At 45.6% G+C, this 17,266-nt stretch overlaps 2 protein-coding genes across 4 annotated transcripts in view; one reads left to right on the forward strand and one right to left on the reverse strand.

Annotated features, from left to right (window-relative positions):
* Window positions 1–3,237, forward strand: MTRFR (mitochondrial translation release factor in rescue). 2 transcript variants are annotated; one of them, XM_041488820.1, is made up of 4 exons: window positions 1–86; window positions 714–1,024; window positions 1,729–1,971; window positions 2,913–3,237. In XM_041488820.1, exons 2-3 carry the CDS (start codon window positions 749–751, stop codon window positions 1,939–1,941), a joined length of 489 nt encoding a protein of 162 aa, XP_041344754.1. In that variant the 5' UTR covers window positions 1–86; window positions 714–748; the 3' UTR covers window positions 1,942–1,971; window positions 2,913–3,237. The 2 variants fall into 2 exon arrangements, with proteins under 2 accessions (XP_041344754.1, XP_041344753.1); XM_041488819.1 differs by lacking the exon at window positions 1–86 and adding an exon at window positions 512–599.
* The window catches only part of CDK2AP1 (cyclin dependent kinase 2 associated protein 1), a 14,629-nt gene continuing 526 nt past the window's right edge, over window positions 3,164–17,266 (reverse strand). Inside the window, exons 2-4 of one of the 2 annotated variants that reach the window (XM_041488817.1) lie at window positions 7,601–7,707; window positions 6,785–6,911; window positions 3,164–4,062 (exon numbers count right to left, since the gene is read on the reverse strand). In XM_041488817.1, coding sequence (XP_041344751.1) covers window positions 3,995–4,062; window positions 6,785–6,911; window positions 7,601–7,707 — 302 coding nt within the window. In that variant the 3' untranslated portion in view covers window positions 3,164–3,994. Of the gene's footprint in view, window positions 4,063–6,784; window positions 6,912–7,600; window positions 7,708–16,279; window positions 16,674–17,266 lie in introns of those variants that run through there. The other variant, XM_041488818.1, reaches the window with a different exon arrangement.

Below are 17,266 nucleotides of genomic sequence, written 5' to 3' on the forward strand. Positions count from 1 at the left end.
AGTGATTGGCCGCCCCATATGCCAATCAGTCCGGCAGCACCGCCCCCCACGGCGTGCGCATGCGCGATGCGGGAGCGCCGGTGGAGGTGAGCGGGGCCCGAGCGGGACCGGAGGGGTCGGGCCTGGTCTGGCTCGGCCCGGTTCGGATTTTCTGTTTATTGCCATGTGGCACTTCTTCACACACTGAAGTATTTTCTTCCGAGCCAAATAAAGTATTTCAAGCATGTAGTGTTTTAGTTGCTTACCTAATGCCGTACTAAAGACTGACAGGAGTAGGAGCTGCCATTCCTCATCATCCATGAGGAAAATGCACACTTCAGGCACACCTTTATTGGTAATATTGTGAATTCCTTCACCTGGGAAAAATCAGCTTCCCAGTTAGTCTCTACAGGTCAGACTGCAAGACTGAAATAACCTCTTTTCCCTCTGCTGTTTTGTTTTTTTTCTTTTTATATGTTTAGTGTTTTCCAAGTGTTGGTAGGAGTATTCTTTTATTTACTGTTTTCCAGATCCCTTTCAAAATATTTTAAGAAACGTAATTATATTGAGAACCAAAATTCTGTTCAGCATGGTAAATATTTCAAGGCAAATGAAACCAGTTCAAGTAACCTTGAAAATAATTCTGAATATTGAAATACTGCTCAATATGTGCAGCTAAAGCAGCTCATCTTAAGGATTCTCATGGCAAACTCCTCTCTCCCATTCCATTCCAGGTTTCGCTCCAGAGAAGTTTCATCCTGGTTTCTGTATGAATGTCCCAGGTTTGTTTCACTCTGCATTCTTACTGAGAGCGGTGCAAACACCATCATGGGCACGGTGGGTTCTGAGGAAGCAGCAGCTCTCTCTGCCCAGCCTTCCCTTGCTTCAGGCAGCAAGAAAAAAGAACTCTTTGAATCTCCTTGAACTAAATGAGGCAGAGTTGGAAGAACAGTTTGTGAGAGGTGATGGCCCAGGAGGTCAAGCCACAAATAAGACAAACAACTGTGTTGTCCTGAAGCATATTCCATCTGGGATTGTAGTGAAGGTAATTGTGTTTTGTTTTATTGAGTCAAATTTCATCAGGACTTCCAGCTGTCCTTTCAGAATAAAGCATAATCACAGTGCAGGTGGCATGGAGGCGAAGTTTATATATAAATAAATAAATAAATATATATATATATATCTAGTAAAGAGCCTCAGCAAGAAGCAGTCTTGCCTGTCAGCAGATAAATAAACTTGGGGTCTGAGCTCCTTCTCCTGGCTTTGCCACCCAGTTACAGTTCTGTAGATTCCAATTTAATTAATCTTCATTGTAGCTGTCACATTCCTGTCCCTCATGTGAGTTAGAATCTCTTCCTTAGCAAGTTGATCACTCTGCAGATCCTTTTAAGCATTTCTCTTACCTGCTTCTTGTGGATTAATACCTTGAAATTAATCTTTGCTTCCTTTCACAGGGGTAAGACACAGTTAAGTTAAACTCAAGCAGCTTTCCAGGGTGAGATGGGAAGCATTAAAGATTAATGCAAAAGCCAGTCTGATGAGTTACAGTAGCAAATAATTATTAAAATATATCATCTGAATTTAAAAGTTGCAGCTGTTATTGGTGGGAGGATGCTCTTGGCTTGGGGAGGAGGGGATTTTCTTTAATGGCAGGAATGTGTAGACTGAAAGGGAAAGCTGAAGAACAGACAGGTTTAAGTTAAGATTTAAGTTAAGGTTTAAGTAAAAATGTCCTTTGTATTTCTTCAGTGTCATCAGACAAGATCAGTGGAGAAGAACCGAAAGATTGCCAGAGAAATCCTGCAGGAAAAAGTTGACCTTTTCTACAAAGGTGAAGACAGTGATGTTTTTAAGGAGAAGAAAACATCAGAGAAGCAAAAGCAGGAGAAAAAAAGAAGAGCAAAGGAAAACCTAGAAAGGAAAAAGCTTTTTAAAGAGATGCAACAATTGGATAAGGAATAAACATGTGAAATATTGCCTTGCCCTAGCAGGGTAAGAGAATTGTTTGTCATTAGACCCAAACAGTTTTCCAGCTAACAAATGATGCAGGGCTTCATAAACACAGCTGAAACCCCAGTGCTGACCTGCTGTTCCTGCAAAGCTGAGGAGATAAAAGCACTCATGTACTCCTGCTTCTCCCTGCCATCATCTCATTAATCACATTCAGCAATCAGGTTTTCTGCCAGGTCCAGGAGATAAAGGAATCCTTGTTAAAGAGGAGCTATAAGCTTTCCACCATTGTTAGCACAAACCAAAAAAAATCAATAGATTTCCTTCTGTGCAGATGACACCTCGGGCTGCTTCCTGGGAGCTGCAGCACATGAGAACAGCACTAAAAGGTTCCCACTTCCCATCCTCACCCAGGCAGTGACACAAATCCTTTACAAACTGTGAGCAGGTTTGGATGCTGCTTTTGTGGTGTGAACTGAGCTGCTGCTGAAGAGACACCAGTCACTGGTTCAGATCCATCAGCTGAAGAAATGCTCTGTCCTACTCAGCTCTAAGTAAAGTTTAACCAGCAGCTTTCCAGAGCTTACCTGGAGTGGTGCTGAGCACTGGGGCGCAGGGAGGGCCCTCCTGCAGGTCAGGGATGGTCACTCATGGCCCTCCAGTTCAGGGGTAAAACTGAGTCATTACAGATAAAAAATTGCCTGTGTTGGAAGCTGCCTCCCAAGGCAGCAGAGTCCAGTTCATCCAAGCTGTTAATTAATTAATTAGAGGTGTTTGTTATGTTTATGCTGTGCTGCAGTTCAGCTTGGCCATGTTGGTACCTTCACTCATTTTGACAGTTTCCCATTCTATAGAAACAAATGCAGCTGTGTTTCCTTTGTCACCATTCCTCTGAAGCCACTCCTGAAGTACATTTTCCCTGGTTTTATCCTACTAACAATTCCAGCAGCTTAACCAGAACTTCTCTTTTCATTTTTGGACAGCACTCTCACCAGCTGCTACCATGTTTTGGTGACCCAAAGCCAGAGTATGGATTTTGAAGGCAACAAAGACTTCCAGAACTTCACCTCCTTGTCCCAGAGACCAGCTGTACCCTGTGCCATGGATGGAGTGCTCCAGAAATCTGCAGGCTCCTTGCCTTGTCCTTTCCTAAACTCCTGCATGAAGTTTAATTTTTGTCTGTTGACAGTTCTTGCTCCTGGAGTATGAATCTGATTAAAGTGACTGTACATAGTTTTAATACAAACTGTTAATGAAAATAAGCTTTATTACGTCAAGTAATAAATACATACAAAGATGCAAATAACAGTTTTAGTAATTTATCCAGAATGTTTTTTCTTTTCTTTTTATCTTTTTTTTTTTTTTTGCAAACTTTAAACTGAAATCTCCAGCCTTAGTGTAGAAATTAGCTTTCCAGGACCTTGTTATTATTTAATAGGTTTCCCTATTTTCCATATAGCTCATGCACTTTAAGTGGACTTCAAAGCACTAACAGTCATGCAAATGTTTATGCAAAATGAACAAAAAAAAGGAAAAATAAGAGAAGGGGAAGGTTATTTCTAAGCAGGGTCTATGCTGTATGACAAATTGTGACTTAGCAGACTACTAGGTACAGCATGCTATTCTGCATTTATTTAAAAAAAAATCCTTAGAGCTTATGTCAAACTTTGAAAGATTGACGTTTTGGGGATAAGTGAACATAGTCAAAGGAAAAAAAAAAAAAACAAACAGAATGAGGCTGTGGCTGGATAAGAAGAGAACTGAAATACAGCCTGGGAGAGAAAGAGCATTCCTCTGCATGCACTTCGGTTTCCATGTTTTAGAAACATTTTAGGGAGTTTTAACTTCTTTAGAAAATGCAAACCCTCAGTAAGTTGAAAAACCCTTGGGTTGGTTTTTTTTTTTTTTTCTTCCCATTCTTAACTGTACATTTTTGCAAGGGCAAAACAAGAACGGTAAAACATTCAAAATAAAGGAGTTTGTCTGAATGTTTGAAGAGTCAAAAAGAAGAAGTGTTACTTTTTCTTCACGAGGAGATGCAGAACCGTGCAGCTGCAGCAGCGGGCTAGGATCTCGCGTTTCGTTCCGTCTCGGCCAGGCACTCCCGAACCAGTCCTCGAGCATGGATAATGCCTGCAGGAGAGTTGGACGTGGTTTAAATCATCCCATTCAGGCCACACTGCGGTGACAGCCCACAGGAAGGTTTATGTATTTCTGTCCCCAGTTGCCAAGGCTACCACAGAAAGCCTCAGCAGAGGGGACAGCCCTCGCTCCCCAAACATCAGCTGCCACTAAACAAGTCTGCCTTCCCAAACTTGCATTGTAAATTGAAAAGGGACTAAACCAGGAATGAAAACACAGTAAGATTTGTAAGTCTGCAGTGGCAGGTAGATGTTAATGTGCAGTGTGGGCCTCCTTAAAATCAAAGATTTAAGGGGGGAAAAAAAACATCTTGCCTACCAGTGAGTTATTTTGCTAGTGGAGTGAAACAAATTACCAAGTTATTGGGGAGTCATTTTAGCAAGCTCTTAATGCCTTGGGATAGTTCTCCTCTGGGAGGATGCATCAAAATCCAAGCCATCATAATACTGTTAAAGACAAGTTGTGTCTCTCATGTAAAAAGAAGAGATTTTTTTTTTTATTGTGTGTGCAGAAAGTTACCTCCTAACCCTGGCTCAGCTCCCAGTGTAAATCATCACCCCTTTACATGCTGCTCTCATCTGACAGACATATTGTGGAATTTTCCACTACAAGTCCTGTAGCCTTGAGTTCCAGCAATCTGGACTCTGGTTCATAATCCTGGAACTAAGTGTGGATTCATGCTCACAGAGCTGCTGAAAGAACAGAGCTTGAGGTAGGTGTTAAAATGAGAGGTGGACAGATTTTCCCACAACAGAGGTTTATATATTTTGCTGACTAGGCAAGACAGAAGGTGATTTCTCCGCTCATCATGCTCCTTAACAAGGCAGAGGAAGGGCAGTAAGGCAATAGATGGGGGTTAATCTCTGGAGATAAAGGCTTCTAGAAGGCTGCTAGCCCAGACCACAGCGAGCCTACCGACCTGGGAGGACTTGGTGAGTGCAAGGCTTTGCAGAGGGTTAAACTGCACGGAGGAGGAAAGCTGCAGCTGTGGGATGCAGAAACATGAACTCAAGGCAGTGTGTTAGACCTGGATCTGGTGGCAGGATGCCCAGTTCATGCAGCAGAACTACTCTGAATAATGCAGAACACTGGGAATTGGGCCAGTTTTAGAGGTCAGTAGTGCTCAGGAGCGGGCAGAGCTGGGGACAGGGACTTTATTCAGGGATAACCTCCATGGCCATGGAGGCAGCAGTCACGTGTTACCCTCAATCATTCTGCTCTCACACTTGCACATGCTCCTTCAGCCACCAGGCTCCCAAAATGGAAAGAGAGGTACCTTTGTGACCAAAAGATGGCAGCAAAAAGTATTTATTCAGGATTTTGTGCAACACTGGCAAGTCACAGTGGCAGCATTGTATCTTAAACCTACCTTGTTGCAAGAGGAAGCAAAGCAACTTTTTCCTCACTGAACTAAACCATCCAGTCCAGAGAACATCTGCATCTCTCTCAGTCTCTCTCAAGCTGTCCCCATTAGCCTGTTGCCATTCATGATCTATTAATACTGACTCAGGCAATGCAATAAAGAGAGACTCCAGCAACATTGATTTTAGCTGGGCCAGATTCCACTTACCACTCATCAGCAGACATTATTGCATCCTTTCCCAGAACAGCTACTAGTCATTTTATTGCATGTCATGGCAGATATATTACTCTTCCATAATGGTTGAGCCTTAAATAAAGCTTTGTAGTCTGGGGTAAGTGTGAGGGGGATTTGCAAGGTGCTGAACTTAGTCTGTTACAATAACATTCCCATTCCGGGTTCAATGCATGAGCCAATCTCATCACAAGGACCACAGGAAGGGAGGAAAAAGTAAGCATGTCATGCTAGAGAAGGAGAGAACTGCCAGTACAACTGTTGTCTGTGGCCTTTCAGGGTCATTTCAGGAGCTGGAGCAGAGGAATGTCCCACTGCTCCTTCAGAAATATCCCTGCACGTCCCCTGCAGAGGACAATGTCAGGCTGATGTCAGCAGTGGGACATGCAGGGGTTTCTTTTACACTCCAAGGAAAGGGCTTTATTACCCCTTTTAGCTGACAAAGCAAAGCTGGAGACACTCATCAGCCAGCCCTAAAAGCTGCTCTGTCCCTTTCTAGTGGACTTTTAATGACATGCACTTGACAGGAGGTAACGGAGCCTAAGCAGCCCCACTCTCCTCTGCACAGAGCTCTGTTCATGTTTGACATCTCAGCCTGAACAGCCTTCCCTAACACCTTTTTGGGCTTTTTTTTTTAGCTTTTTTTCTCCACCAGCCTCAGTGGAAGCTACCACAGTGTTGTATTTCTTTAGGCAAAATGCACTTCAGTGAACATTCTTGGGCCAAGTAGATAGGAGATGTGTATGAGATGTAAACAATGCCTGGCTGTGGATTTTGGGGAGTGGGGAGAAAAGGGAATTGAAAGGGCAAGAAAATCACCAGGAGCCTGAAAGAATCTATCCATGAAAGATTCTACAATAAGAATTATTTTAATTTGATTTTGAATTATTAAGTGAAACTTCCTATATGCAAATGAGACACTTTTTGTCACTGTTTATCTATCAAATACTGCTCAGACAGAGCATCCCAAGGTTTCAGTTGCTGGTTAATACTCCCACTTTCAGGGGCTCAAGTTGTCTCTTTTCAAAGGAAAGAGATGTCATTAAGGTGTATACAAGTAGTCAGTGCACAGAGTAGATGGGAAACGATTATTTTTTTAAAAATAAGTTTAAAAGTTACCTCTTTTTAGCCTCTCCATCGCACTTTTACTCCCAGCATAGGTAGGTCTAATCTCTTTTCCTAATTCTTCTATGATAGCTAGAAGTTCTGCATATTTGCTCTGTGGTACTTGACTGCTGCTGGTGCCCTGTAGTTGAAAGTAGATTAATCTCAGTCAAATACTGTAAAAACAAAACAATTACAAGAAACAGCAAGTGGAAGTTTATGGAAGACCAGAAATGGCCCTGTAAATCATTTTTTAAAAGAACAAAATTTCAGGATTATTATATAAACTTTTTTTTTTTTAATTGCTGCTACAGTTGGACACAATGGTACGTGCCCTTCAAAACTTGGGATCAACTGTGAGGGTGCAGCTGCAAGCCTTGGACTTTGGGTGAAGCAAAGTTAAAACAGTCCTGCAAAACCAGCAAACCTGGAACTGCTTACTTAACCCTGTTTCTGGTTTTTCAGTATTTCAGTGTATATTTTGTGGAGAAGTTCACCAGGTAGGGAGATTGAGAAGAAAAAACTGAATAGAAATATTGGGCTTTTAACAAATAACTTTAAAATTTGTAAGTGCCCTTACAGAACACAATTCAAGCCATTTCTCTGACTCAGACAGGACAGGACTAGCAGTTAATTAGGAAGCAACCTCACTCAGCACTCAGCTTAGCCTAATTTGATCCCCAGACATGTGCGGGGAAGCAGTCTGCCATTTGGGTTTGATTTCAGACCTTGGTGGGAGGGAGGAGCACCTCAGATTACAGGCCACAATCCCTGCCACTGTGCAGAGGTAGGGCCAGTGATCTGACTAAAGGAAAAGAAGCAGAGCTGTACCTGCATCCCTTGTGTATAGCCTAGAGATGGGGGGCCGTAGTCGTTTATGAGCTGTCTGTACTGTGCCGATGTTGCCATACTTGTGGAGGGAGAGTGAACACCCCCAGCTGCACAGAGAGAAAAAAACCAACTGTTATTACCTAAAGATTAATTAGTCTGTTACGCTGGGACACGTTTTAATCACTTGTTCCTAAAGCTGTGACCTCTCACCTTTGCCTAAGATCACTAATGACATTTCTGAGTGTCGCTGCTAGGAAGAGAACGGCTGAATTAATGCTTCTCTCATGTTTGATGAACACTTGGAAATAGCACAGCCTGCAGCATTATCAGTGCAAATTGTTTGCCTAAAAGTGAAGCAGAGTGTAGCATGACAGGTTGTTCTGCCTAGACAAACTGTAAGTATTAAGGAGCCCTATTTTTGCATGTATACATTCCACACAGATGAGTCTAATGTGCTGTGCTATTTATACTTTTTCAGTGCAAGTTATCTGAAAGTAATTTTGCAACTCAAAGTGTCATCACATGGTCAAAGCAAGTTACCCTCAGTACTATTTTCAGCCAATGCCAAAACTATTCCTAGGGAACAGTCAGTTGTGGTACATCAGATCTGCTGCTCATTGTGTGACATGGGAGGCAAGGAGTGCTACCATTATTCCTCTTTGTGTGATATCAAACATTTTTAGCCAGTCAAATTGTGCTGTATAAGTAGATCAAAGGGAAAATAACATCACTTTGTGTTATGGTTACTTTTTCTAAAGTTATAAAAGATTATATTCACATCTAATGAGTTTTGAGTCAGTTATGAGCTCCAGAAACAGACTCTAATGTCATCACTGACAAACTGCTCCAGAAATGAGCAATCAAAACACTTTCTCCCCCTTATCCCACAATGCTAAGAATTTAGGTTTGAGAAAAAACAATTCCATTTTTTTTAAGGGGCTTAATTATACTGCCCACTTCACAAGTGTGCTAAAAAAACCTGCTGGTTATGCACTAGGGAGCAAGGGAGCATCACAGCACTGAACTTCTTCACTCTTGCAGCTCAAGTGCCCTTGCATCCATGGATGCTGCTGTCTTTGCCTGTAGGCACAGACACAGACTGCCTGCTGTCTGGAAATATCTCCCCCCTTACAAACTCCTTTGCTGAAAATTCCCAACTGTCTTTCATATGAGGAACAGATCTCATTTACCAGCCTTCATTTAAATCTAAATTAAACTGATGCTAAAAGTCACTGGGGCTCAGAACTATGTAAATCTCTAGCTTTGTTTTAAAGTTGCAAATGACTTCATTCCTATTTTCCCCTCTCTACAAAAAGAAAGGGCCAGCAGTTACTCTGTAAAAAGCTCTGCTGAACATAGTGGAACAGTCTCTTGTCCTCACATGGGAAGTCTCTTTCCCCTTCTGAGTTATCACAGGATGTCACTCATTACAAGAAGAGAGCATGTTCTTTATTTTTACTTGTTAACCAGATGTGAAATCCCAAAAAAGGCAAATTGGGCTGGTCACTAGGTCACCTTAAAAAAAAGCAGTTTGTCTTTAAGAAAGCTGCTAAATTTTATGTCATTACAACCTGCAGTTTCATCCCTGAGGTTTCACATGGAGCTAATTTTGCTTAAACATAGTAACCCTCCCCAAAAAAAAAACAACACACCCATGGACTAGGGCACTGTAGGAACAGCACAGTTGTCAGCCACTCTCTCAATTAGCTCTTCACATTATCAGCTCTAAATACATGCACAAGTGTAAGATTTCTCTATGTGAAACTCAGTACTTCCAGTCCAGATGACTGAATTTCAACAATTACTGAACATGACACAACAGCAAACCACATCTCTTTTCCAAGGACTTCAAAATGCTTCAAAAACATTAATGAGCCCCTTGTGCTGCAAGGTAAGAAGGTTTAATTACCTCAATTAAGCAGAGAAAGGCTTAAGTGATTTTTCCTCATGTACAATAAAACAAAAGACCCATCCTGCAAAGACTTGCCTCCGAAATGTTGTTGCAAGCAGTCACATCCAAGAGCTGGGAGCTCCAAACTGGATGTGGATAAGGCAGGGACCACGATGACCAGGCTGGAGAATCCTGCTCTACACACTGAGCAAAACTGAGCTGCAGCCCATCCAAAACTTCCAGCAACTTACTGATCCCACATGGGTCGATGAAAACATACAGGTTAAGGATATCAGGAGATGGGGGCATTGGAGGAGGCTCCCCAAGGAAGTGGTCACGGCACTAAGCCTGGGCTTGGGAAGCATTTGGATAACGCTCTCAGGCACATGCTGTGAGCCTCAGGGTGTCCTGGCTGTTGGGCACGATGGTTCTGATGGGTCCCTCCCAACTCAGCACATTCTGCGACATCACAGCACAGACAATTCAGCGACTGTTCCCCCATTCTGTCGATTTAAGCAACCCCGGTCCGCAGGGGAGACCGCGCAGCGGAGCGCGCCTAGACAGGAGACGCAAACCCTCCAACACAGCGAGTTGCCCGACCAAGAAAACTTTCACAGGCGTGGAAACAGCTCGGGGGCTCGACCCCAGCTGCGACTCGGCCACACGGAGGGACAAAAGGGACCGGGGAGCGGAGGAGGCGCGGGCGGCCGGGCGCTGCAGAGCCGCGCTGCAGACACTAGAGGCCATCGCTGAGAGCGCCGGGCCCTGCCAAGTGACAGAGCCCGGTAACCATGGTGAGTTTACCCGTTTCTTTGCAGTCTGCATCAAAAATGTAATAAGACATAATGCCATGCGCCGACCACTTTATCAGCAGCAGCAGGCCCGGAGAACAAAGGGAAGGATTTGGCTTGGCCGCGGTACCAGCCTCCGTGCATCCGTGTCGGAAGTTGTGCCAGTCAAACTCAGCTGGAGCGGGGGGGAAAAAAGAAAAATCCTTGGTTTCACCTCAATTTTTAAATTATGTCATCATGAAAATGAAATTAATTGGGGGGGTATTAGTATCTCACAAGCTTTTTGACCTATCACTTTGTGTGTTAATCTCGGGGAGAAGCCCTGCGTCTTGGATGACTATTACTCAGTTAACCCAAAATTCATCTGCATGTCTGAACAATCTGTGTATCTCAGATTTAAAAAAAATAATAAAAAAAACCCCACCAGATATTGCTATTATAGTTAGAAATTAGGCCAGGAAGTCTCACAGTCAATACCCAGTCAAAAATCGGTGTGATGATTAGGTATTCACTAGAGAGAAAAAAGGAGGGGGGATCTAAATTGAGGCTTGCTCTCTCCAACGTTAAAATGACAATGGAGACAGTTAAGAACTGACAGAATCGAAAAGGGAGTGTGCTTGGTACTGAATTTCAGTGGCACCGTGTATCACATCCCAAATTGTCTTAGTGCTTGCTGTTGTTTAAAACCTAAATTAATACACACACTTTCCTCCCTTCACTTTCCCAATTAAATGTACACAAAACCTTGTCGATCCCCACTTATTCTAGTGCAAACAATGTCTTTTATTTCTGTATTCCAGCAGATTTCCTCACAAAAATATAGTGATTTCCTTGTAAATTAATATTAATCTTCATTAATTATGGGGGGTACAGCAAACAGAAATCAGATTTTGGTATCAAAATCTCTTCCTTCCAGCAGTTTCTCTCAGCCCAAATTAACACCCTGAGAGACAAAGGATCTCAAATCAATCTTTGTTTGCCTAAACTCCTGCTGACCAGGAACCTTCTCATTAATTCCTGATAGGTTTGTAGGGATCCCTTCAGCTCCAAGCCTGAGCAGTGATGACCAATTTGCTGCTTCAAGTTTTAATTCTTAATTCTATTACTGCTGCTTGCTGGAAAAATAACAGGGAAGGCAGCTTGCTGAGCACCCTGAAGGAAGCAGCAGGAGCAGGAACACTTGGGAACACTCACCTGATCCACTTTGGCAGATGCCAAGGCATCCACACAGCCCAGCTACCCCCCTGTTCCACAGGCAGCAAAGGAAAACCAGGAACAGTCACACAACTCACTGAGTTACTTGTGTAGGACTGGCTTAGACAAGCCAAGGGCCAAACCCACTGGATGTGTGCTCCTCAATCCCACTGGATATGTGTTTCTCTTCTGCCCTGTACTTTGTAAGGTCCTATAAAACCACATTTTACAGGCTCTTTCCACACAAGAGCATGCAAGAGGAGATACCTGTAGCCTGGACTTTATCCAAGGTACGTGGTGCAGTCAGTGGAATCTCGACTCTTCTCCCTCTGTTTCACAGACCCTTCAAGCTGAGGCTGCTTGAAACATCAAGGCTGTTGCCATTTCAGTGGCCCAGGTGGCCACCACCCCTCCAGAGCCCAGTGCTGGAGGTTGCTGCCTCTGCCACACCCTGCAGGACCTCCTCACGGAGTCCTGACCATGTGGGGCACCAGACAACGAGGCTGGTACTGAAAGGATATAAATTCTTCTGTCCTAAACTAGGCAACTTTGCAGGAAAACACGTGAGAAACGCTCCTGAAAAGCTGCTTTGCCAACACTCACCGTGAGGCATCCTCGAGCACCAGGGGAGAGGTAACAGCTTCACCCAGCACAGCTATTTCTGCAGCGAGTAGCTGAACACAGCTGTAGTGTTTTGGCTGACTACAAGAATATTTTATTCCTTAGCCCTCTACACTCTTTGGTTTGAGTTCAACAAGAGCTCCTTGCCATCCATGGGACACCACATGCATGTCTACACAAGTAGATCCACGGCACAGCCAAGCCACACACTGAATTCTAACAGCAGTTGCCAACCCAGAGCTCAAACAGAGCCCCCACTCCCCCAAACCTTCCCTAATTTTTTAAATTTAAAATAATGGACCCTGTTCTCCTTTGCACAAACCATTCCTTATAGCACTGGCTGCGAAAATCATATTTTCACCCACTATTTCTCCCTTGAACAGCCCTTGTGGAAGGAACAGACCTTTCTTTGAATAAAACTATTTCCTTTTAAAAAAACGCAGTGCGCAGACACATAAATATGTTCTCAAGAACTAGGACATTCTTTATCGTAACAGCCAGAGGCCTTGCTCTTTTGATCTGTCACACTCTGGGCCTTTCCTCTAGTACTCTTGTGCTATTTAATCTTTCCATGTGGATAACGGTCATGGTTTATGTCTCCTCTTCCTGCCCTCCTGTCTCTTTCTTTATCAGGAAAACTAAAGCCAGTCCCTTGACTCCCCACCATTCTTCTTTTCTTGCTTAAGCTATTCCTACACCAGCAAGTTATTTGGCACCACAAGGAACAGATCAAGAGATTAAAGCATTTGGTATGTGTACACCACATGTAGTTGGCCTGAGGGAGTATGTCTTAAGGTTAGATTTTAGTCTGGTCCCCCAGACTAGGGGGGTATGGTTCAAAGCTGTGCCACCTTTGGTTTGGATCCCTGTGTTCCCATTGCAAGGGATGGAGCATCCGTGTTGCACAACTGGAGCAGAGCTTCTGGGCCACTTGTATCCAACAGGAATCCAGTTAGCATGAACACAAACCACTCTGCAGCAAAACCAAGGTGCTGGGTGGGGACCATGGAGATTCGCTGACTGTGAAAACCACACTGTGAAACTGCTCTCAAGCAAAACACTCAGGTAGGCAAAGCCAAAAATGCCCGTTTTCGAAATGCCCAAACAAGTCCACTTGAAAATTGCTAATTCTGAAACATGTTTAGAGAGCTTCTCTTTGCATCATACTTAACTTCACATGGACTTCAAGAGATCAGGGATCCAGCAAATTTTAGTCTGAATTGGAGAGGGGAGCATATTTCCTAGAAATTATCCCCCCTGCTAAGGCACAAACACTTTGCTCTCTGTTCTGTCTACAAAGAGTATTCTTTCCAGTACTCCCACTCCAAAAACAACCTCTCAATATGGTCAACAATATCAAACAGAAGCTGTCTCTGTAAAGGGCGACAAGCAAGCCATGTGCTCGAGCAAGTCTGCACTGCAGTGCTGAGAACATAAGGGCCGGCCTCGTGTGCTGGTATCGTTTCTCAGGGCTGAATGGAACTGGTCTCTCCAGCTGCCAGCTACAGCCCCAGACAGGGAAATGCTTTTCATTTCACCTCCCAGTGAGAATTTGCACTTTTCACAAGAAACTTGTGGTTGCTGCAAGGTTTGGCAGGTGCACTGAGAGCCCCTTTGGTCCTCAGCTCCAGCAGCACTTGTTGTACAGGCCACGACTTGTTCGTGTGGAGCCAAGACACAGCTCCTTCCCTTGTCACTGTCAGCTGGAATTGGTGTCTCCAGACCCTATAGATGGCAGTTTTTAAGCTTTGTTACACTAACAGGACTTTGTCTCAAAACCTGACATTTCTTTAAGAATGAGAATGAAAGTAAAGGAAAATCCCAAGCTGTTTCTGCTAGCTTCTGTATCTTGAAACACATTTTCTCTGACCTGTGCTTAGTCTAAACAAAATAAGAATGCTGGTGAATATCCACTGAGCCAGAAAACACATGGAAACATGGTGAAAAACAAACTACAGACCTATTCACAGCTGGTGTAAGTGTCAAGTTCAGCTTAAGTCAATGGAGATGCTCTACTTCACCTCAGTTCAGCAGCTGGTCCCTTACAGAGAAATAGTCAAACAATATGAAATACAAGACAGATGAGGAGGAAGCAGTACTTCCCAGGAATCAGTAGGATAAGCAAGAGAAGACAAACAAATGAAAACATGGTTGTTAGAAAAGGTAACAGAGGTTCCCCTGGGACACTGCAGGGTCAGTGAAGTTGGGAAGGCAGAGCCACTGCAGGTCCCTAATAGAGCTCATTTACAGCCCAGGCAGAGAAGGTGCTTGTGCAGGAGATTAAATGGGGCTCCCCAAGCACAGGCAGCTTGGAATTGAAAGCTTGGGGTACTACATGCAGGAACCCAATTCCCTGAGCACAGGCAGTCCAGGAAAAATGACTTCAGACAAAATTTGGAGAAAACACTGCAAGCCTGATTGCTGCCACCCTGGGCCAAGTGTCAGCACTGACCTGGGCAACAGGGAAGAGGAGCAGGCACTGAATTCTGCTGTGACAATGCATTCTCCTTCCCTCAGCCTGGTGTAAGGCAGAGGAGTCAGCACCCAGATGCTTCCAGCATCCTGAGTCACTTGTGGAGCAGCTGCATTTTCCTCACCCGCAGTCATCCCCAGATCTGCCGACAACCCACGGAGGTTTCCTCCCCGTATTTCCTCCCCCACATCCAGCTCCCCTCCCTCTGGACTTCAGTCCAGGACTGGATTCCCAAAACATGCTCCCATGCAAGAACAGAACCCAGGCACCCACCAACCACAACTGCTTCATCTCGCTGATGTGCAGTTTAAGTATAATTTTGCAGAGTGGCTACTCTCAGCCTCAACTTGAGAAGAGTTTGCTCTGCAGCAAGGACGCGGCTCCAAGAGCTGAGTCGACACTGCCTTCCCAAATACTCCTGCACCAGAAGCCCTGCACTGCAGGGAAGCAGCATTACGTCCCAGAGGAAAATCCCTGTGAGATCCACAGCTGCCCAGAGCCCTCCGTCGGCCGAGACCAAAATATTCAGCATTCATATAGAGAGGTTTCTGCAGGGCTGATTTCAGGCCAAAAGGGACAGATTTCCTGTTTTCCTCTCCTCTGCAGGACCGTGGGGGGGGTGGGGGGTGGGGGTCTTTCACCCCAGTTTTGGAAGCAAACCTAGGATTTATCCTCCTGGCTGGGGGGCATTTAATTTAGGCACAATAGAGAAGCAATCTCTTCCAAATCAGAATTAAGCTCCAGAAAGGAGGGGGCCATTTGCAGTCATATCACTCTGAATGCGATATGTGCAACTGCAAGGACTGCTTTGTCTAAGTCCCTTGGCCTTAGGCCACGGTGCTGGCAATACCACTAGCTAGAGGAAGAGCTGGTGCGTGAGGATAATGGCAGAAGACAGGGAGGGAAGAGAGAGCCCATTTTGGATTCAGAGGAGGACGTTCTTTCATTGAAAAGATTCTGGGGGTGTTGAGGATGATCCGAACTCAGAAGAGAGGACAACTTAGACAAGAATAGTTCCAGCATGACAGCAAACTGCTGCTAACTTGCCGATACAAGGGGAAAAGGAGGGTGGGAGAGAACGGGAAGATAAAACTGCATGAAAGAATCCAAAGCCCTGGTCGCAGCCGGAGCGTTGGAAAGCACAGACACGGCAGCGAGAGGGCTGGAGACAGAAACTTCACCGCTCGGCTCGCATTGTGCGCGGCATGTCTGAGCCGGGATTTTGCAGTCCCTGCTCGCAGAACAGCCAGACTCGGATCCCCTCCACTGCATGACCTAATCCCCACCCCTCACCCACCATCGCAAAATACCACCTTTGTTTTCCCTGCAATTTTACGGCTGTTCCGGAGAGCAAGGCACAGGTTCTCGTGGGAGCCGGCAGGAGAACGGTTTCCCTTTGCTGGGCTTTGCTTTGTTTCTTTTTTTTTTTTTTATTTTTTTCCCCGCTCCGGTGACACTTCTGCTTTTTGTCAGAAACCCTCGGCACATCCCCTGCTCGCTGACCCTTCCGCAGAGCAGCACTCGAGCCCCACGGTGCTCCCCACACACGATCCCCGAGCCTTTGCACGCTCGCAGCCCCACCGAGCTCGGCTCCATGCAGGATCGAGGTGGCACAGCCACCTCGGCTCATCCACCAGCTGGTGACGAGTCCTTGCAGTAAAATATGATTGCTGCTCTCCTGATGGCTAGAATAGAGATGCATCCCGGAGATCCCTTTCCCTCCTCAGCTTCCCAGGATTACAACCACTAACGGTGCTGTAAAAATCACCCAGGCACATTTCCCTCCCTTCTAAACCCAACTCCAAAACTTTTTCTCCGAGGAAAAAAAAAAAAAAATCAGCCTCATTTGTGGCTGTCTGATGCCAGTCCTGCAGGCTGGGCTGCGGGAATGGGAGACAAATATGATTTTTTTAAGTCAGAACCAACTTCTCCATTTTGGTGCTGTTTAATCGGAGCCGACGAGCACAGATTAGCGAGATCCCCTCCAAATATCCCACAGCGAAGCAATTGCTGCTGCGGCTTTGTTCAGGCTGCACCGATTCACACACGGAGACCCGATGTACAGCAGCACCGCAGCACCGGCAAAAACCCGCCGGCTGATGCCTTCGGAAATCGGGAAGAGAAAAACGGGGGAACGTAGTTTAAAAAAGAAGAAGGGGAAAAAAAAAAAAGGCAAAAAGTTAACGCTGTCAAGGAAACTTTTTAAAGAGGAAAGTTGGAAGGACTCCTGTACTAATCCAAGGATGAGGAGTGATTTTTAAACAGGAGTTTTTTAAGAAACAGCCCAATCCCTGTGTGCCCCCCATCCCCAAAAAGTCTCCGGCGAGCGGAGCGGGCTCCTCCGCTCGGGATGCGGGGGAGACTCCGACGGGGGAGCGCTGACCGAGGGTCGCTCCGAGGCGCCGGCGGTGCCTCCGCCGGCGGAGCTCCGGGCTCCGGGGCTCCCCTCCGGCCCGCGGAGCGCGGCCCGGGGCGGCCCCGCCGCCGGAGGAGGCGTGAGGCGAGGCGAGGCGCGGGGCGAGCGGCCGCACTTGCGGCGTCCCGCCAGCAGCGGTCCTCGCTGAGGCGCCGCCGGAATATTCCTGATCCAGATCAATCAGCCGCCCCGGGGAGCCGAGCATGGAGGAAACCCGGCGGCCGGAGCCCCGGAGCGGCGGCGGCGGCGGCGCGGGGCCGGGCGGGCGCGGTGCCCGGCG

This window comes from Pyrgilauda ruficollis, unplaced genomic scaffold (assembly GCF_017590135.1).
Source record: "Pyrgilauda ruficollis isolate IOZ18807 unplaced genomic scaffold, ASM1759013v1 scaffold9, whole genome shotgun sequence".
NCBI lineage: Eukaryota > Metazoa > Chordata > Aves > Passeriformes > Passeridae > Pyrgilauda > Pyrgilauda ruficollis.